Source organism: Peromyscus eremicus, chromosome 12, assembly GCF_949786415.1.
Source record: "Peromyscus eremicus chromosome 12, PerEre_H2_v1, whole genome shotgun sequence".
NCBI lineage: Eukaryota > Metazoa > Chordata > Mammalia > Rodentia > Cricetidae > Peromyscus > Peromyscus eremicus.
In genome coordinates this window covers 45401707-45418106 of record NC_081428.1, presented here as the reverse complement: position 1 = coordinate 45418106, position 16400 = coordinate 45401707, and the positions used below count along the sequence as shown (strand labels likewise).

Below are 16400 nucleotides of genomic sequence, written 5' to 3'. Positions count from 1 at the left end.
AAAGGAGAACTGCTGAAACCAGACATATAGCAAGGGACTCCCTGCATTGTGGCCTGGAAAGGCCATTGGGCGAAGCTCCAAAGGTGAAGCCTGGATTGTGTTAGAGACCCCAAGATGCTGGAAATGAAAGAGCCAAGGATTGCTACACACAGAGAGAGGAACCATCTCAAAAGAATGAAGTGTTTTGCAGTCAGCAAAGCTGGAAGGGCAAAGCCATCTAAGCCCTTAACAACAGACATGGAGCTAAAGGATTTGGTGTTTGACCTGTTAGGTTTCAGCCTTGACTTTATGGTGGGTAATAGTTAAGAGATCATCTTGAGTCTTAAAAGAGGCTGGACTTTTCAATAGTCTTGAAACTAAAAGACTATGAGGACTTTTGAAGTTAGAGTGAATGCACTGCAATATGACCAAAAGCCTATGGAGGGAGGGAGTACAATACGGTGGTTTGAATGAGAATGCCCCCCATGGACTCATATATTTGAATACTTGATCCTTGAAGGAACTATTTGAGAAGGATTAGGAGGTGTGGCTTTGTTGAAGGATGTATGTCTCTGGGAGTAGGCTTTGAAGTTTCAAAAGCTCATGCCATTTCCAGTTAGCTAAGTTCTCTTCTCTCTCTCTCTCTCTCTCTCTCTCTCTCTCTCTCTGTTTCTTGTTTGTGGACCAGATGTAAGCTCTCAACTACTGCTCCAGCACCACGCTAGCCTGCCTATTTCTATGCTTCTTGCCATAATGGCCATGGGCTCTAACCCTCTGGAACTGTCAGCCCAAATTAAATGCTTTCTTTCATGAGTTGCCTTGGTCATGGTGTTTTGTCATGGCAATAGAAAAGGAACTAAGAACCCAAGGCTCAGTGAAGAATTCATGCCTGGTACCATGCCTGCTCATTCTGGTCTCTTCCCTGCTGGGATACTCCTGGTACAAGCCTCTTCTTGGGGGATGTGGGAAGACTCTTTACCTGCCTGCACACAGGACAGGATGTATTTGAAGATGTAAGGTTCTGAAAAAAACCCTTTTCCAGAGCTGGAACTGCCCTGATGCTTCACTGTAGGTAAACTGAAAACTAAATCTCTGCTTAAGGAGATGGGGCATATGTAGTCTTCAGGCAGATGCTTCCTGATTTGTTTTTCTATACTCCAAAATGAAGCCAATATGAGGCAACAGTTTTAAAAATAGAATTTTGGCATCACTGCGTTTTACATAAAACCAACACTCTTGTTGGGGAAAAAAGTAGGAACTTTATATGCATCTATATTTTTCATTCTATATCATCAAAAGGAGTTTTATCAGTCAGCATGAAGCTTTCTTTGGAAACCACATAACACAGACAACTAGAAATTCATGAAACACATAATAATTTTCACAATCTCAAATATCCTTATTAAGGGATAAAAGAGAGCTATTAGGGTTTCCTCAATGCTAGGGTGATAGAATAAGGGTGGGGAGGCCAACCACCTCACCAGAAGGCCAGTTTCATGGCACACATTGCACGACTCTCTGGTCTGTGGACTAGGAATATTCCTTATAAACAAAAAAATTTTGGCAACTGAATGTAGTGAAAAGTGAACAGAACCAGACAATTTCTTGGTGCTTCAAATACCATTTGTTTCCACCAGATTAACAGACATTACCATGTTTCCCAGCATCCAGCAATACCCAATTCTAACTTCCCCTGTTCCTACTGCCTCAGCTCCTAAACCAAGACCCTAAGGTGTATGTTACACACAACAGTGAAGAGGAGTTGAAGGTATTTACCTTAGAGCCACCAAAATGCACACATCTCCCTTCATTTCAAAACAGTAACTTTGATCAAAAAATGGCATGTCACCTACCCTCACGAGCAATACCCTCATGGGTTTCTCCACCAATGACATTTTGAAAAGTTTTAACAAACCTTTGTTGCAACACCCAAAAACCATTAGCCTGCCCTATTTGCTGCTTACCTACATGCACCCTGTAGACGGTGAGTAATGTATACTCAGGTGAAGAAACATTACACAAGTATTCCCCGCTGTCTGAAGGATGAAGATGTTTCAATGTCTTGAGTAAGTCATGGTGATCTCTCAGCTCTTTATTCCATGCGAAGTGAAGGTCATTAGCAGTTCTGTCCTGTGAAGAATTCAGATGCCAATCCAAGACATTTTCTACTTTAGACCAACTAACACGGAAGTCTTGATTTTGTAGAGAGAAATTGCTGCCAACTATACACCAAAGTGAGATGGATTCACCTTGATTCATCCAAAGACTACCTAACAACAGAAACAGAAAGGAAACTAGTGAAGACCAAACTGTCGGATAAATTTTCTAAATTACATTTAAGATTAGGAAGGAATACAAACTGCAGTATTTATGTCTGTGGGGAAAACTTTCTGATATTTGTATTGTATAGTTTCATATGAGAAAAGCTGTCCTGTTTCTATTTTAAAATTTTCCTCTAAGGTTATATTAGACCTTCATGTTGTGATGGAATGGGGTCTTCCAGGGAGGAAAGCTCCTGGATTTTACCTCCTCCAACCTGAAGAATCACTCTGGAACACTGCACCTGCTGCTAAGTCTGGCGACTTGAGTTCAATTCCCAAGGATCCCCATGGTGGAAAGAGAGAACCCACTCCCACAAATTATTCTCTGACTTCCACGTGCACGACATAGCATTTGTGTTCCCCCAATAAGTAAAATAAAAATATTTTTAAAGATCAATGCTTAAAACCCAGCAATAATAATAGTGAAACTTAATAAATCTTTTAACTAGAGAGAATCAGGGGTTATGATCTGCTAAAGGACACATATTCCTGTGCAGGTGGGAAATCCTATTTGGAGGAGAAACCATACATAGATAGATAAACAGACATTCATGGACAGAGCTCCAGTGTTTTCACTCAATTTTCACCTAGTAAGGTAGGTACTTCTATTTTATGAATAGGAAATGATGCTCAGAATCAATGCAACCAAATTATTCCTTCTGCAGTTGGGTTTTCTTTCTTGTTTCTTTGTAGATCTATCCCAGCCTCTGGCATAGCACCTCTACACAGAAAGTCCAATGGAACCTACCTGCAAATGTCCACTGTCCTCTCCATGTTTCATTGAGAAGTGAATTTTCAATAACACACTCAAAAAATGAATTTAATCCTGTAATATTCAGTGTACTTTTAACATAAAAAGGACCCGGAGACCCAGTTACTTCTGTACTGCTTTCAGAGACATTTGCATTGTCCATTTTCCATGTGATACGTGGTTGAGGATAAACACTCTGGATAATGCAAACCAGAAAGATCCCTGTATTCTTTTCATATTTCATTAAAGGTGTGTAGAAAGCTGCATGAAACAAAAAGTGAGTTACAAAGATTTGTACCCATTAGTTTCTTTATCACTACCTATGCAATAAAGGCAAAATTTTATGAACAAGATCTCTCAGTTCCTTAAAGAAAAATTCAACCCAAACAAAAACTGAAGAAGCTTAAGATTGAGTTCTGTTGTTTGGGAAGAACAGAAGGAATAGACATGGCTACACAACAAATAACAATCACTGCTCTCTGTAGCCTTCTCTGACAAATTTAATGGTCTCACTGAGCAAGAAAATAGGGTCAAAATCTGTAGAGTTCACACAGCACTCTCTGGACTTCTTAGCTACTGACTCAGCCTATTTGAGTATTTTTTTTAACATACAATTCTGAGTCAATATATAAAACAGCTAAATCAGTGAGAGGAAGAAAGAGTAAAAATTAAATTTTAAAAATATATTAGAAGATATCCCCCTGAAGCATGCAATGCTGTACAGCACTCTATTATACAGAATGCCTTAGATGTGAACACCCTTACATGCACTCATGCTCACTCAGAGAACAGAACAGCCACTAGATATAGAGGCCAAAAAATGGTGGCACACACGCCTTTAATCCTAGCATTCCTAAGGTAGAGATTTATCCGGATCTCTGTGAGTTCAAAGCCACACTGGAAACAGCCAGGCATGGTGACTCACACCTTTAATCCCAGGAAGTGATGGCCGAAAGCAGAAAGGTATATAAGGCGTGAAAACCAGGAACCAGAGCTGGTTAAGCTTTTAGGCTTTGAGCAGCACAATTCAGCTGAGATTCATTTGGATGATGACTCAGAAGCTTCCAGTCTGAGGAAACAGGATCAGCTGAGGAACTGGCAAGGTGAGGTAGCTGTGACTTGTTCTGCTTCTCTGATCTTCCAGCGTTCACTCTAATACCTGGCTCCAGGTTTGTTTTCATTAATAAGATCTTTTAAGGTTCGTGCTACAAGTGTTGATAAAAGTACTAGAGAAATGAATGTCCTTATGCTGCTAATGTCATTGGAATATTAAAATCTTGCTTCTGGTACTTTTAGTTCAGATAATTTGTCATTTTATGTAACTATAAAGACATTCATCACAACAGATAGAAAACATTGGAAACCCTGAACATCCACCAACAGGGGGGAATGGTTATACCAATCATAGCATGCGCATACTGTGAGATATTACACACTGGGCACTGTCTATGGTATTATGCATTGAAATAATGGGGTATATTTGTAGGAACTGACTTGAAAGGAAGATCTTAGTATATTTTGCTCAGAAAACGCTGTTTCAGAATTACATCAAATTACATCATTACACCTTACTAAAGTGTACATACACACTTACCTCCCACTTTCAGGACCACTTTGTTCATAGTATATCTACTTGTTGTTCCCACATAGCAGCTATAAATTCCTTCATCCAGAAGGCTCAATCTTCTGACCGTTAGAGAGGCATTCCCGTTGTGAATTTCACTGTGAAAGAGGGATGTCCTGTTTGCATATCTAGGATACTGTCTTTCCAACTGGTCCATGCCTTTGAAGTAACTGTGAACAGTGTTATCTTGAATTTTCCAGTGAATTACAACGTCAGGCTCGTTCGTAAACAGGCAAGGGAGAATCACATCTTCATCATATCTTCCAATAATGAGCTGCTCATTATTACTATTGCGGTAACTGAAGAAGACTGGAAAGAATAGGTCTAACATGGGGAGCAGAGACAAAATGAAGAGGATTAGAGACAGGTGCTTGTCAGGGCTTATGCCGGGACTGCCTGAGTGAACCTCCTGGAAGAATAGCCTGCCCACATCTCAAGGAGCCTGGCTCGCTAGTCATTGGCAACAAGCCCTAACTCTGTGATGGAGTATCTTCCTGCTCAGTCAAATTGAGTCAAAGTAACTGTGAGGTTGGCAACTGCCCAAGGATTAAGCATAGTAGTTAGTAACCCACGTGACCAACAACAGTCGGTCCTTCTCCAAATCGCTGCTGTAGTACTGGAAAGAGTGAACATGAAAGAAGTCACCTTTATACCTACTGCAATATTAATAGTTTTTGAAGCTTGCTAGAGCCAGAAGGCCCTAAATCTGGGGAGAAATTAGTTTTGCTGAGTCAATAAGTGTATGGAGAATTTAGAAGGCAATCCTGGGTTCTACAGTCTGTCAGTAATCTGGAGGACAGTCTCCTCAGCCCAAGAGGACGAGGGCAGAAGAGCAAGAGGAGAAATGATGTAAATATTGACTTCAGCTTTAGAACATGCACTAGTGATTCTTCATCATTTTGAGAAGACAGCTGATAAAAACAACCTAAGGAAGGAAATATTTATTTGAACTCATTGTTCAGAGGGTTCAGTCCATCCTGGATGACTCTACTGTTTCCAGGTCTGGAGTGAGGCAGAACATCATGATGGCAGAAGCATCTGGCACAGAAGACAGAGGAAAGGAGAGGAGACAAAAGTGAGGTATAGCTCCCAGGGATATCCACAATGACCTGCTTCCTCCAGCTAAGACCCTCTTCAGTATAGTCTAGAGAATGATCTGCAATAGTCGTATTTTTGGTTTCAATTAGGCGACTTTATTAAGCACATTGCAGGCAAAAGAAAAGGAACAAAAAGCAAGCAGCAGGTAGATAGAATCCAAGACAGAAAGCAAAACACCATCCATCAGGGGCTTATAGCATCTAGCAGAAATAATGAGAGCAGCCTGAGTGAGAGAGTAAACAAAGGTTACACCATCAGATCATTGCTGGAGTTCTCAACTGAGAGTCTCCCATTGATAAACTTCCAGCTTCCTGTTCCCACGGGAGGCATTTCTATATCATGGGATAAACAATAGTAATGTCTGTAAGGAATGGTTTGGCTTCTGTCTGTTCTCAAGAACACAATGTTTTTAATGTGTTTATCTGCTAGCTCCCCACCAGTATTCCCTGTTACAGAGAGCCAAGTGGCCATCTTGACTCAGGGCAGTATTTTAGAGGATTCATGCTAAAATCATTCTTGAGTCTTATACGAGGCAGGGCTCCACAGTCTCAGCTCCTGCTTTCAAAATGTTTAGGTAGCATGTTGTTAGGTCTCAGGACATTCATATATCCAGAAATGAGCTCACACTGAACTGTAGAAGGATTCCTAGTAGTTAGATAAAAAGCCAGCATTCCTCAGGAATTTGTGAAACCAGTTCCCATCTTCCAAAAGGAGTCATTTCCCTTACCCCTGGCAAAAGGGACATATGGCTCTCTATTGACATGTACATGTGGTTGCATATCAAAACTCATGCTGGCCTCCAGGCTCCCTCAGTCCCTATTCACAACTACTTGTTATAAAATTCAAAGTCAGTGGTAGCCTCCTGGACCTTCCCCTCAAGTCCCCAGCTACTCATCCTCCTTATGCCCAGACACTCTATTATTCTCTCTTGCTATCTCCTTGCTCTCTGGCTGTCTCTTGTTACCTCACTGTCTCCTCCACTATTCTTCCCTGCTCTTTTCCCGTCTCTCAGAGATAGTCCTGGCCATGTTCAGTCTACTTCTCATTTCACTCTGCTCTGGACTCTTGCATATGCCTCTGGATGTTTTCTCTCTTTTATTCACAATACTATCCCCCAACCATTCTATGGAGCAGCTTTTCCAGTGGTTCCTTTTCTGCACCTCCTCACATGTACACATGACAGTTTTCCAACATAATGTGTTACAGTCCCCACCTCCTAAGTTTCCAGAACCTTCCAAAATAACACTAGTATCTAGAAGCCAAATATTTAATATGTGAGCCTATGAGGGACCGTTCCCATTCAAGTCATAATAGGACCACATTCCCAATACTCTATGAGTCAGACAAATGAGATTGGGGGAATATTATTCTGGACATAAATGTAAAATTCTAATCCTCTTGATTTATCAGATTTTGATGTTGTTTTATTGTCAATGTGAAATTTCAAAAGTCAAAACTACTCAGCACAAGTTAGGGTTTTCTAATGAAAATATACTTAACTGCATCATGGCATTGAAAACAGTATTTTCTTCTCTGAATTCTAAGATATTAAGATGAGAAAGGACCTTCTACTGTGAACATTGGAGTAAATCCTTTGGGATTTTTGTCACCACTGCTTAAGATTGAACAATTGAGCATGGTCATTACTCTGTTTCACCTTTTCCCTTCATCCGCTCCCCTGTGGTGTTTCTCTCCGGCCATGCTTTATTATTCTTTCTCAGAGAGATGTAGAGTCTCTGAGGCAGCATTGTGCTAAGAAAAAGACCTGGGGTAGCAGGGAAGAAAAGAAGTGACTGCCGAGTCTACAGCCCAGCTGCCATACGCCTCTACTGCTTCACTGCAGGAACTGACCAACAGGACCGTACGAAACCCAAAACCTTCTTCTGTACAGCAAAGGACACCATCAGTGAGGGAAGAGACAGCCTACAGAGCGGAAAAAAATCTTTACCAGTTAGACACCTTACAGAGGGTTGGTGTCTACAATATACAAATAACTCAAAGAAATGAAACATTAAGAAGATAAACACTGAAATTTTAAAACGGGGCACGACACTAAACACAGAGTTCTTAAAAGGTGAAATACAAACTTCTTTTAAAGTGAGAAACTCTTTTTAAAGGTGTTCAGCATGAGGAAAATGTAAATTAAAACTACTTGGAGACTTTGGTTTACTCTGATCAGAATAGCCAAGATTAAGAGAGAGAGAGAGAGAGAGAGAGAGAGAGAGAGAGAGAGAGAGAGAGAGAGAGAGAGAGAGAGAGACGCTGACATGGATAAGGGGAACATTTATTCACCACTGCTAGGAGCAAAAACTGATATAGCCATTATGGAAACTAGTGTGGCGTTTCCTCAAAAAGCTAGAAATAGATCTACCACATGTTTCAGCTCTTCCATGTCTGTACAGATGCTCAAAGGTTACTGTATCTTACTACAGAGATATCTGTTCTTCAATATTCATTGCTTCTTTATTCACAATAGCCAGGAAATGGAAGCAACCTAGATGTCTATCTCCTGATGGCTGTGTAATGAAAATATGACATACTGATATAATCAAATATTATTCGGCTAAATGAACACAGCACCAGGACAACTTCTAATCACATGTTGCTATAACCGCACATCAGTATAACACTCGACTATCATCTTCAAGTTGGGTGAGTAAGGAGGTGAAAAGAGTGGGTATGGGAGGAGCTGGAGGGGTGAATATGATCACAGTACATTGTGTGAAATTCTCAAGGAATCAATAAAAATGTTTAAAGATAAATAAAACAAAAAGTAAAGATTCACTCAAGAGTCTGTTTGGGTTATAGCCTTTTAAATGACTGCTTTGTAAGCAGCTATTTTGAAGTGATTTTTGTACATTGGATGAGCTATGTACCTGTGACTTTCAGCTGTAAAGCTTGTATCTACATTTTATATATTTACAAAGGTTAAATATGCTTCATGTGTGCAAAGTGACCTGTAAAAGCTGTTGACACCATATTTAGATGCAGAGCCTGGCAACTGGATGATCTTGCTATTTAAAAACCCCCCTCTGCAGAGCTGGAGAGATGGCTCAGTGGTTAAGAGCACTGGCTGCTCTTCCAGAGGACCTGGGTTCAATTCCCACTACCCACATGGTGGCTCACAACTGTCTGTGACTACAGTTCCAGGGTACCCAAAACCCTTACACAGATATACACACAGGTAGAACACCAATGCACATCAAAACAAAAATAAGTAAATAATTTAAAACATAAACAAACAAACAGAAAAACCCTCTATATCTATTCGGCCAAAAAAAAAAATAACAGATTTTTCAGGACCCACAAGACCTGCACAGGTCCAAGATAGACAGGGTCTGAATGCTGAGAAGGGGGAGTGGACACAAGCTCCCATCCCTAACCATGAAAGTATATCCAGTTGACTACACTGGCAAAGGACAAATTCGTTTTCTCCAATGAAATCTCACTGGGTATATAAACCACATTTCAGGGCAGGCCCCGTGTCCAGCAACAGGTAACCAACACTAAGAGAACTCAGTGGTATTTTGGAGATGTTTTGTTTTGTTTTGTTTTTGTCTTATATTTCTTTGTTTGAACATTTTCATTCAACTTACAGGACTTTTGCTTATATGTTATCGTTTTTGATTTTGTGTTTTCAATGTATTTTTTTGTGTATATGTTTCTCATACTTTTTTTATAAAATTATTATTATTATTATTTTATTATTACTGGTTTGTTTTTCATGTTTGTTTTATAAAGAGAGGGAAAGAAGAAATGGAGTTGGGTGGGTGGGAATTGGGGGAAGAGAAGAGATGAGATCTAAGAAGAGATGAGAGAGGGGGAACCATGGCCAAAATATATTGTATAAAAATTATTTTCGCCGGGCAGTGGTGGCGCACGCCTTTAGTCCCAGCACTCAGGAGGCAGAGGCAGGCGGATCTCTGTGAGTTCAAGGCCAGCCTGGTCTCCAAAGCGAGTTCCAGGAAAGGCGCAAAGCTACACAGAGAAACCATGTCTTGAAAAACCAAAAAAAAAAAAAAATTATTTTCAATACAAAGGAATAAGTGCTTTGCTATTATATATATATATTATATGATACACTTACACAGAATGTATGTGTAACTGAGACCTATAAGAGGTACTAACATTTCATTTTTGGCCAGTGTGATAGTCCCATTACTGTACTGAACTGAAGGTTCTGAATTTACCTTCCACAGCACAAGTTGGCTCAATATGCAAATCTTTTGTGTACTTCTGCTATGATGCTAATTATTGTTGGCTTTTTTATCTGTGTGTGATAAACCTTCTAAGATTCAATGCTTATGAAAACATTTTATCTAGATGGCATTCTCTAAAATGAAAATGTTAATGATGGTTTAAAAAAAAAAAAAGAATGTCAATGATAGAACTTTGGAAATCTGTCAAGCTTGGGTACCAAACTTCCACTCTGAAACTGTATCAATCAAACGCTCCTTTCTAGTGATGTTAGTAGTAGATAACACAGTAGAGAGAGCTGGAAATAGAGCATACAAAAGAAAATGTGATTTTTAACATTCGTGTACACTTCTGGGCTGCTGTTTCTGCTAAGACACAAACTGATTACCCAGGAAGGTGCCCAGGGGGCAGAGATACAGCTTGAGTCTCCACAGCTGAAACCAGAGCTGGTTTGGACTTTTGCAAATTCAGAATATTTGAACATACATAGTAAGACAACCGAGGGGAAGGGCCCCAATTGAAGTACCACTCACAGTACGTGTGCATGTTATACACATAACCTAAGAGTAATTTTTTTTTTCATCTGTGTTTTCACTGGTACCTGTCCCACGAGGTCAGCTGTGGAATACCCCAACTGTGGTATCATGTCAGTGGTCAAAATGTTGTAGGTTTTGGAACAGTTTGGATAAGGCATGTACAATCTATAGCCAATTTACTTTTTGTGCTATTGTTAATCTCAAGTGATACAAATAACTAACACCGGTATCACAACAAGAAGTTACCTTGAGATCCACAAGGGTCCAGTGTGATAGCGAAGAAGAAACACAGCAGTTCCCGTGCCTTCATGTCTTGTGGAGGTCATGTTAACCGTGCTGCTGAAAAGAAGAAAACGTTCACATTATGCACTGTAACTGCAGAAGACGACTGGAAAGAACTACAGGGTCTGACTCCGGGAGATTAAGTTATTAATACACTCACACAAATAATTTGTTGTAGCCATTACACACAATATTATGTAAGTTCAGGGGCACTGAACTTCTTCCTGCAGCATAGGAGAAAACCCAATTATAATGCAACTTTAAACACCATGCTCCTGTGTGTTCTTTGTTTGAAGCACACACCTTTTTGTATACAGGGCACTGGCAGGATCCATCACCAAATCTACGTTACGAAGTTAACACTAAAGGATGGACTGCATATCCAGAGCCGGGTGGGCCGTATGTTAGTCACTGATAAATGGCTGGTGAAGGAATAGGGATTTGGCAGTGATCCCGCAGTGGCTCTCTAGACAATAGCTGTTATTTATAAAGCTTTCAACAGTGCGAATACATTGTTTTTATAGTAAAATATACTAAAACCAAATTCAATTCAATACTAAATGCCAGCGATAACTGTGGCATTATTTATAATCACACATAAAAACAGCTAAAGCATGACACCAACCTTAGTGCACACCACAAGGTGGCTGTTAAAATGGGGGTGCAGGGGGGGGAGAATACATGGCCTGTGGTTTGAATGAGGAATGTTGCCCATAGTCTCAGGCTTTCAAACACTTGGTCCCCAGTTAGTGGTCCTGTTTGGGGAGGTTTACTTGGTGTGGCCTCGCTAGAGGAAGAGGAAGTATGTCACTGGGTAGGGTACGGACTTTGAGAATTTATAGTCTGGCCTCACTTCCAGCCCCCAGCCCCCACTTTGGTCTTGTGGTTAAAGACACGATCTCTTAGCTTTCTGTTCCTGCTCCTGTGCTTGCCACTTGCTATCATGATTCCCCACCATGATGGGCACTTATCCCTCTGGAACTGTAAGCCCAAATATGGCCCTTCTTCCATGCTACTTCTGGTCATGATGTGTTATTACAGCTACAGACAAGTGACTAATATAGATGATTAGTTACTTGTCCACACACAACATGTTTTCACATAAAATAGAACTGATTTTCTTGAATGATGGGATTATCATTAATTTTTCTTCTTTGAGAAACAGTGTCTTTAAGAATAGCATATAATTTGTTTTAAAATCACTAGAAGATTTTGAAGAATCATTTGGCAATTCTACAATCGAGAATGTACTTTAAATGTGCCATAAGATATAAAATCTTAGAATGATTAGAATTATTCTAAAAATTTAAATTAGACTCCTCCATCAAAACAAAACCCAGTAGCATAATAATTTATAGTTTCAATTTTACATTTTAAAGGCTAGAAGGAAATAATTGAATTTGCAACTTTTTCAAAGAGTTTCCTCAACTTGAATTATTTCCTGATTTTCTATTAAAATGTGTTCATTTTCTGTTAAACTTGTTCATTTTTTATTAAAATACAGCCACACAAAAATCAGAAGAGCAATAAAGACAAAAACCAATGTTAAAATATTAACAGGGTCAACGTTTGCCACAGGACTAAGTTGTTGTCTATTAGCTTCTATCCCTTCAAAGCAAAAGCTAAAATAGTTGCTAAAATGAAAACTTTAAAAAATAGTACTAATTGTTAAAATAAGATGTATTTCTTCTTACAAATACATTTACATGTACAAAGTATTAATAGATACTATATCACAATGACAATCTATGAATGGGAATATTAGTAACTAATAAGCTCATTTTTTTTTTGAGACAGGGTTTCTCTGTGTAGCTTTGTGCCTTTCCTGGAACTCATTCTGTAGCCCAGGCTGGCCTCAAACTCACAGAGATCCGCCTGCCTCTGCCTCCCGAGTGCTGGGATTAAAGGCATGTACCACCGCCACCCAACCCATAAACTCATATTTTTAAAGACTTACTTATTTTTATTTTAACTATATGAGTGTTTTGCCTGTGTATAAGTATGTATATGCATCTACCTACTTCTCCCTTCATAATCATCAAAAAAATTCCCTAAGTAACTATCTCCATTTTTCCCTTTTCAGGCTCAACTTAATCTACTCTGGCTTTCTCTTTGTAGGCCATATCAAAATTGGCCTTTGTCACTGTCATCAAGAGCTCCCATCTGATACCGTTTGTTATCAGTCCCAGAGTGGCGTCTGCACAGTTGACTGCTGGCTCCACACCCCACACCCCACACACCCCACACCCACACACCCCACACTCCACCCCCCGAAAGACTCTGCTCTGGCTTCAAGGTACTGTTCTCCCTGCTCTTCCTTTTGTTGGATCCCTTGGTCCTTTTCTGCTTCTTCTCTGCTTGTCCTGATTGTGTGGCAATAGGGAGTGTTCCAGCCTTTCTTCTCCACCACTGCCTCTGTATGTGAGTTCCTTTATTCTGTGGAACTGCATGCTGTCGGAACCAAGGATTCTGAAACTCCTCCACTGAGCCGAAGTCTTTTAACCTGTGCTATTCTGCAGACTTTACAAAATCTTCATGAGCCTGGGGTGTGTGCCTTGGCCCCCTTTTCATTATTTTGCATTCCTCTCTCAACAAAACTAAACGGTAAGAATTGTCATGGGTTTTCTCAAGTATTCATCCCAATAACTGATCTCAAATTCTTCCAGTTGTTTAAGCAAAGAAAAAAAATAAGCTTGTTTCTTCCAGTTCTTCAAGCCCCATATCAAGTCCACTGACTTGTCTGCTGTCTACTTCTCTCCCACTCCTTGTCATCCTGCTGCTCCAAAGCACTAAAGTCTCTTAAGTGTAAACCTAAAACTGGATACTTGGATGATAATCCTTGTCTGTCCTTGCCTTCTTATAGTTCACTGTCAACATAACAGTCAAGAATCATATTTTTAAAATACATAAGTGACATTATCCTAATTAAATCCCACAGTGGCTTCCCACTACCAAGACTAAGATTTAAATTCTTCCCCCAGCACAGTAAGCACTCGGTGTTGGACTCCTTCTTCAACCTCCCCTAGAGCAGCCAATAATGCAGATTCTGAAAGACTCATGGACACAAGTACTCCAGTCCAAGGGTCAGCATAAGCATGAGCTGAAAATTGGGTCCTTGAGACAATTTAATTCATGTATTTTGAATAAAATGACTAATTACAGTAACCTACTTATCATCTAAGATAAAGTACCATGAATAAAGTACACAAAAGCTTGACTTAACACTATAGAAAGAGTTTCAGCATTCAGTGAAGTGAGGCAGTTAATGAGTATTTGGCCCTATTTTTATGCCTAGGTTTTATTTTTAGACATTTATTTTTTCCCCCTCAAAGCAGCAGAAAGCTTCTACCTTGGATGAAGCTGGTTGTCCAAGCTGCAATCAGCACGCTTACAAAAGGGTTCAAATGTTAGTAACAGCTTGTTCTGGTATACTCTGGCTAGATTCCAGATGTGAGGGAGAAAAGCAGAAACCAGCCTCTGGAAAGAACATGAGCAAAAGGAATCCAGATGCTAAAGGCAGTCAGATAGAGGAGAAAGCTGAGGCTATTTCCACAGTTGTAACATAAGGATGAGAGACTAGTTAGCCTTGTGCTCATCCTAACAGCTACCGACCAAAGCAGTAGAAGCTGTCAGCACCAGATGACAGTGATGCCACACATCACTTGGGGGCAGACCAGAGTCTTGAACCTATACGTTGGTGACATGGGGCCAGTACTGGTCTCCAGCCAGCTGGACAAGTCAGCAGCTCTGTTGTGGAAAAGAGCTGTACCTCATGCATCTCGGGGCCGGTCAACCTTCTGAGTTCCTTTGAGGAAAAGCAGATTCCAGGATGCCTCCTTCTCCTCTGCATTTTTAAAAATGTCATTGTCTCTCCACAGGGTCCATGGCACTGAGCCAATTTGTAAAAGAAATGGAAACAGAAGGAAAACTCTTTGGAGCATCCTGGGGATTTCTCCTTAGCATCTACTTAGATTTTAATAGTATTGACTTTGTTTAGACAGAATAAGAACAAAAGAAGAGGACTCTGGATTGCCTTCTCTCTATGCAAATATCTCCCCTGATGTTTTACAGCAGAGCTCCACCACATAGGGGATTCATACATTACACTGAAAGTCTGAATCTCTAGGGGGTACCATTGTTGCCTTAGGATCTATTGGTTGAGATTTCTGTTTTGTTTTGTTTTGTTTTGGAAACCCAGGCTAAGAGTCCATGCTGCTGCATTCTGGGGAAGATGGAGAGGCATATTTGTAGAGCAAGAAGGGTGGAAGAAAAGGGGAATGAAACAAGAATGGAAAGTAGATGCAAGATGATGGTGGTCTTCTTGGTAACCAGAAAAGCGAACAACAGCCACTTGCTCAGCTGAAAGCTCTAAGGACCACAGCACCTAGAATCGCAGGAAGAGCACACTGGTCAAAATTTTCCTATAGCCAAAGGAACTCCAGTTTTCTTTCTGTTTGTACACATGACTTCTTGAGATTGTCACTAAGGAAGCAAGATGCTATCTATTGTTTACTCTGTGTGTGTGTGTGTGTGTGTGTGTGTGTGTGTGTGTGTGTGTGTGTGTGTGCTGCTGCCCACAGAATCCAGCGATGCTGGATTCCCTTAGAGCTGGAATTATAGGTGGTGGTTGTGAGGTGCCTGGCACGTGTGCTGGGAATCAAACTTGGGTCTTCTGGAAAAACAGTATGTGCTCTTAAACCCTGAGCCATCTCTCTGCCTCTACTGTACAGACTCTTAACTGTGAGCACTTTGCATTATTATAGAGGGTGGGGACAGCGATCTCTGTGAGTTTTTCCGAGTCAGCTCCCCCTATGGAGAGTCCAGTGGAGGACCTCCTGAAATCGGTCTTTCTAAGTGAGCTGGGGTCTGATGATGACACTTAGAAGTATGGTAGTTGAGCTGGGACCTGGATTTTTTTTTCTTAATCACCCTCCAACAAGTTAAGGACCCAAGTGACAGTTAATACCAACTGTGACTGGTAAATTGAGTACAATAAACGTACCTTTTTTTTTTTTTTTTGAAATCGTTCTTCCTTGCTTGTTTGTTTGACATCTTGACACAAACTAGAATTGTTTGGGAAGAGGAACATCAGTTGAGAAAATATACACCACCAGATAGGCTCATGGTGCATTTTTTGACTGATGATTAATGTACGAGGGCCCAGTTCAATGTGAGTGGTACTACCTGGGTAGGTTATATAGGAAAGCAGGCTGAGCAAGCCAGGAAGCAGCATCTTCTTTGGTCTCTGCCTCAGTTCCTGCCTCCAGGTTCCACCTTGATTTCCTTCATTCACAGTTAATGGGCTGTGACTGGAGTTCATGAGAATCAAATAAACCCTCTCTTCCCCAACTTGCTTTCGGTCATCATGTTTTATCACAGTAATAGAAACCCTAACTAGGCCAGGTACTCATTTAATTTCTGATCTTTTTCTAATTAGGAGACAATTAATGGCCTGCCCCGGTCCCCTACAATTGCTTTAATCAATTTAGCTTTCGGATGTGAATTCTCCAGCTGTTACTTCCTGTTTGGGTAACTGCAAAGTTCTTCAGAAGCCGGTGACTGTGGTGACTGTGTGGCGGAAGCAGTGGCAGGGAAGTGGATCACTTCTCCAC

General features: G+C 40.5%; 1 protein-coding gene across 1 annotated transcript in view; it reads right to left on the bottom strand.

Moving 5' to 3' along the window:
• Window positions 1-1824: 1824 nt before the first annotated feature.
• Hhla2 (HHLA2 member of B7 family) overlaps window positions 1825-16400 on the bottom strand; it is a 45574-nt gene continuing 30998 nt past the window's right edge. Inside the window, exons 2-5 of the mRNA XM_059277731.1 lie at window positions 10753-10842; window positions 4646-4999; window positions 3049-3312; window positions 1825-2249 (exon numbers count right to left, since the gene is read on the bottom strand). Coding sequence (XP_059133714.1) covers window positions 1825-2249; window positions 3049-3312; window positions 4646-4999; window positions 10753-10816 — 1107 coding nt within the window. The 5' untranslated portion in view covers window positions 10817-10842. The remainder of the gene's footprint in view (window positions 2250-3048; window positions 3313-4645; window positions 5000-10752; window positions 10843-16400) is intronic.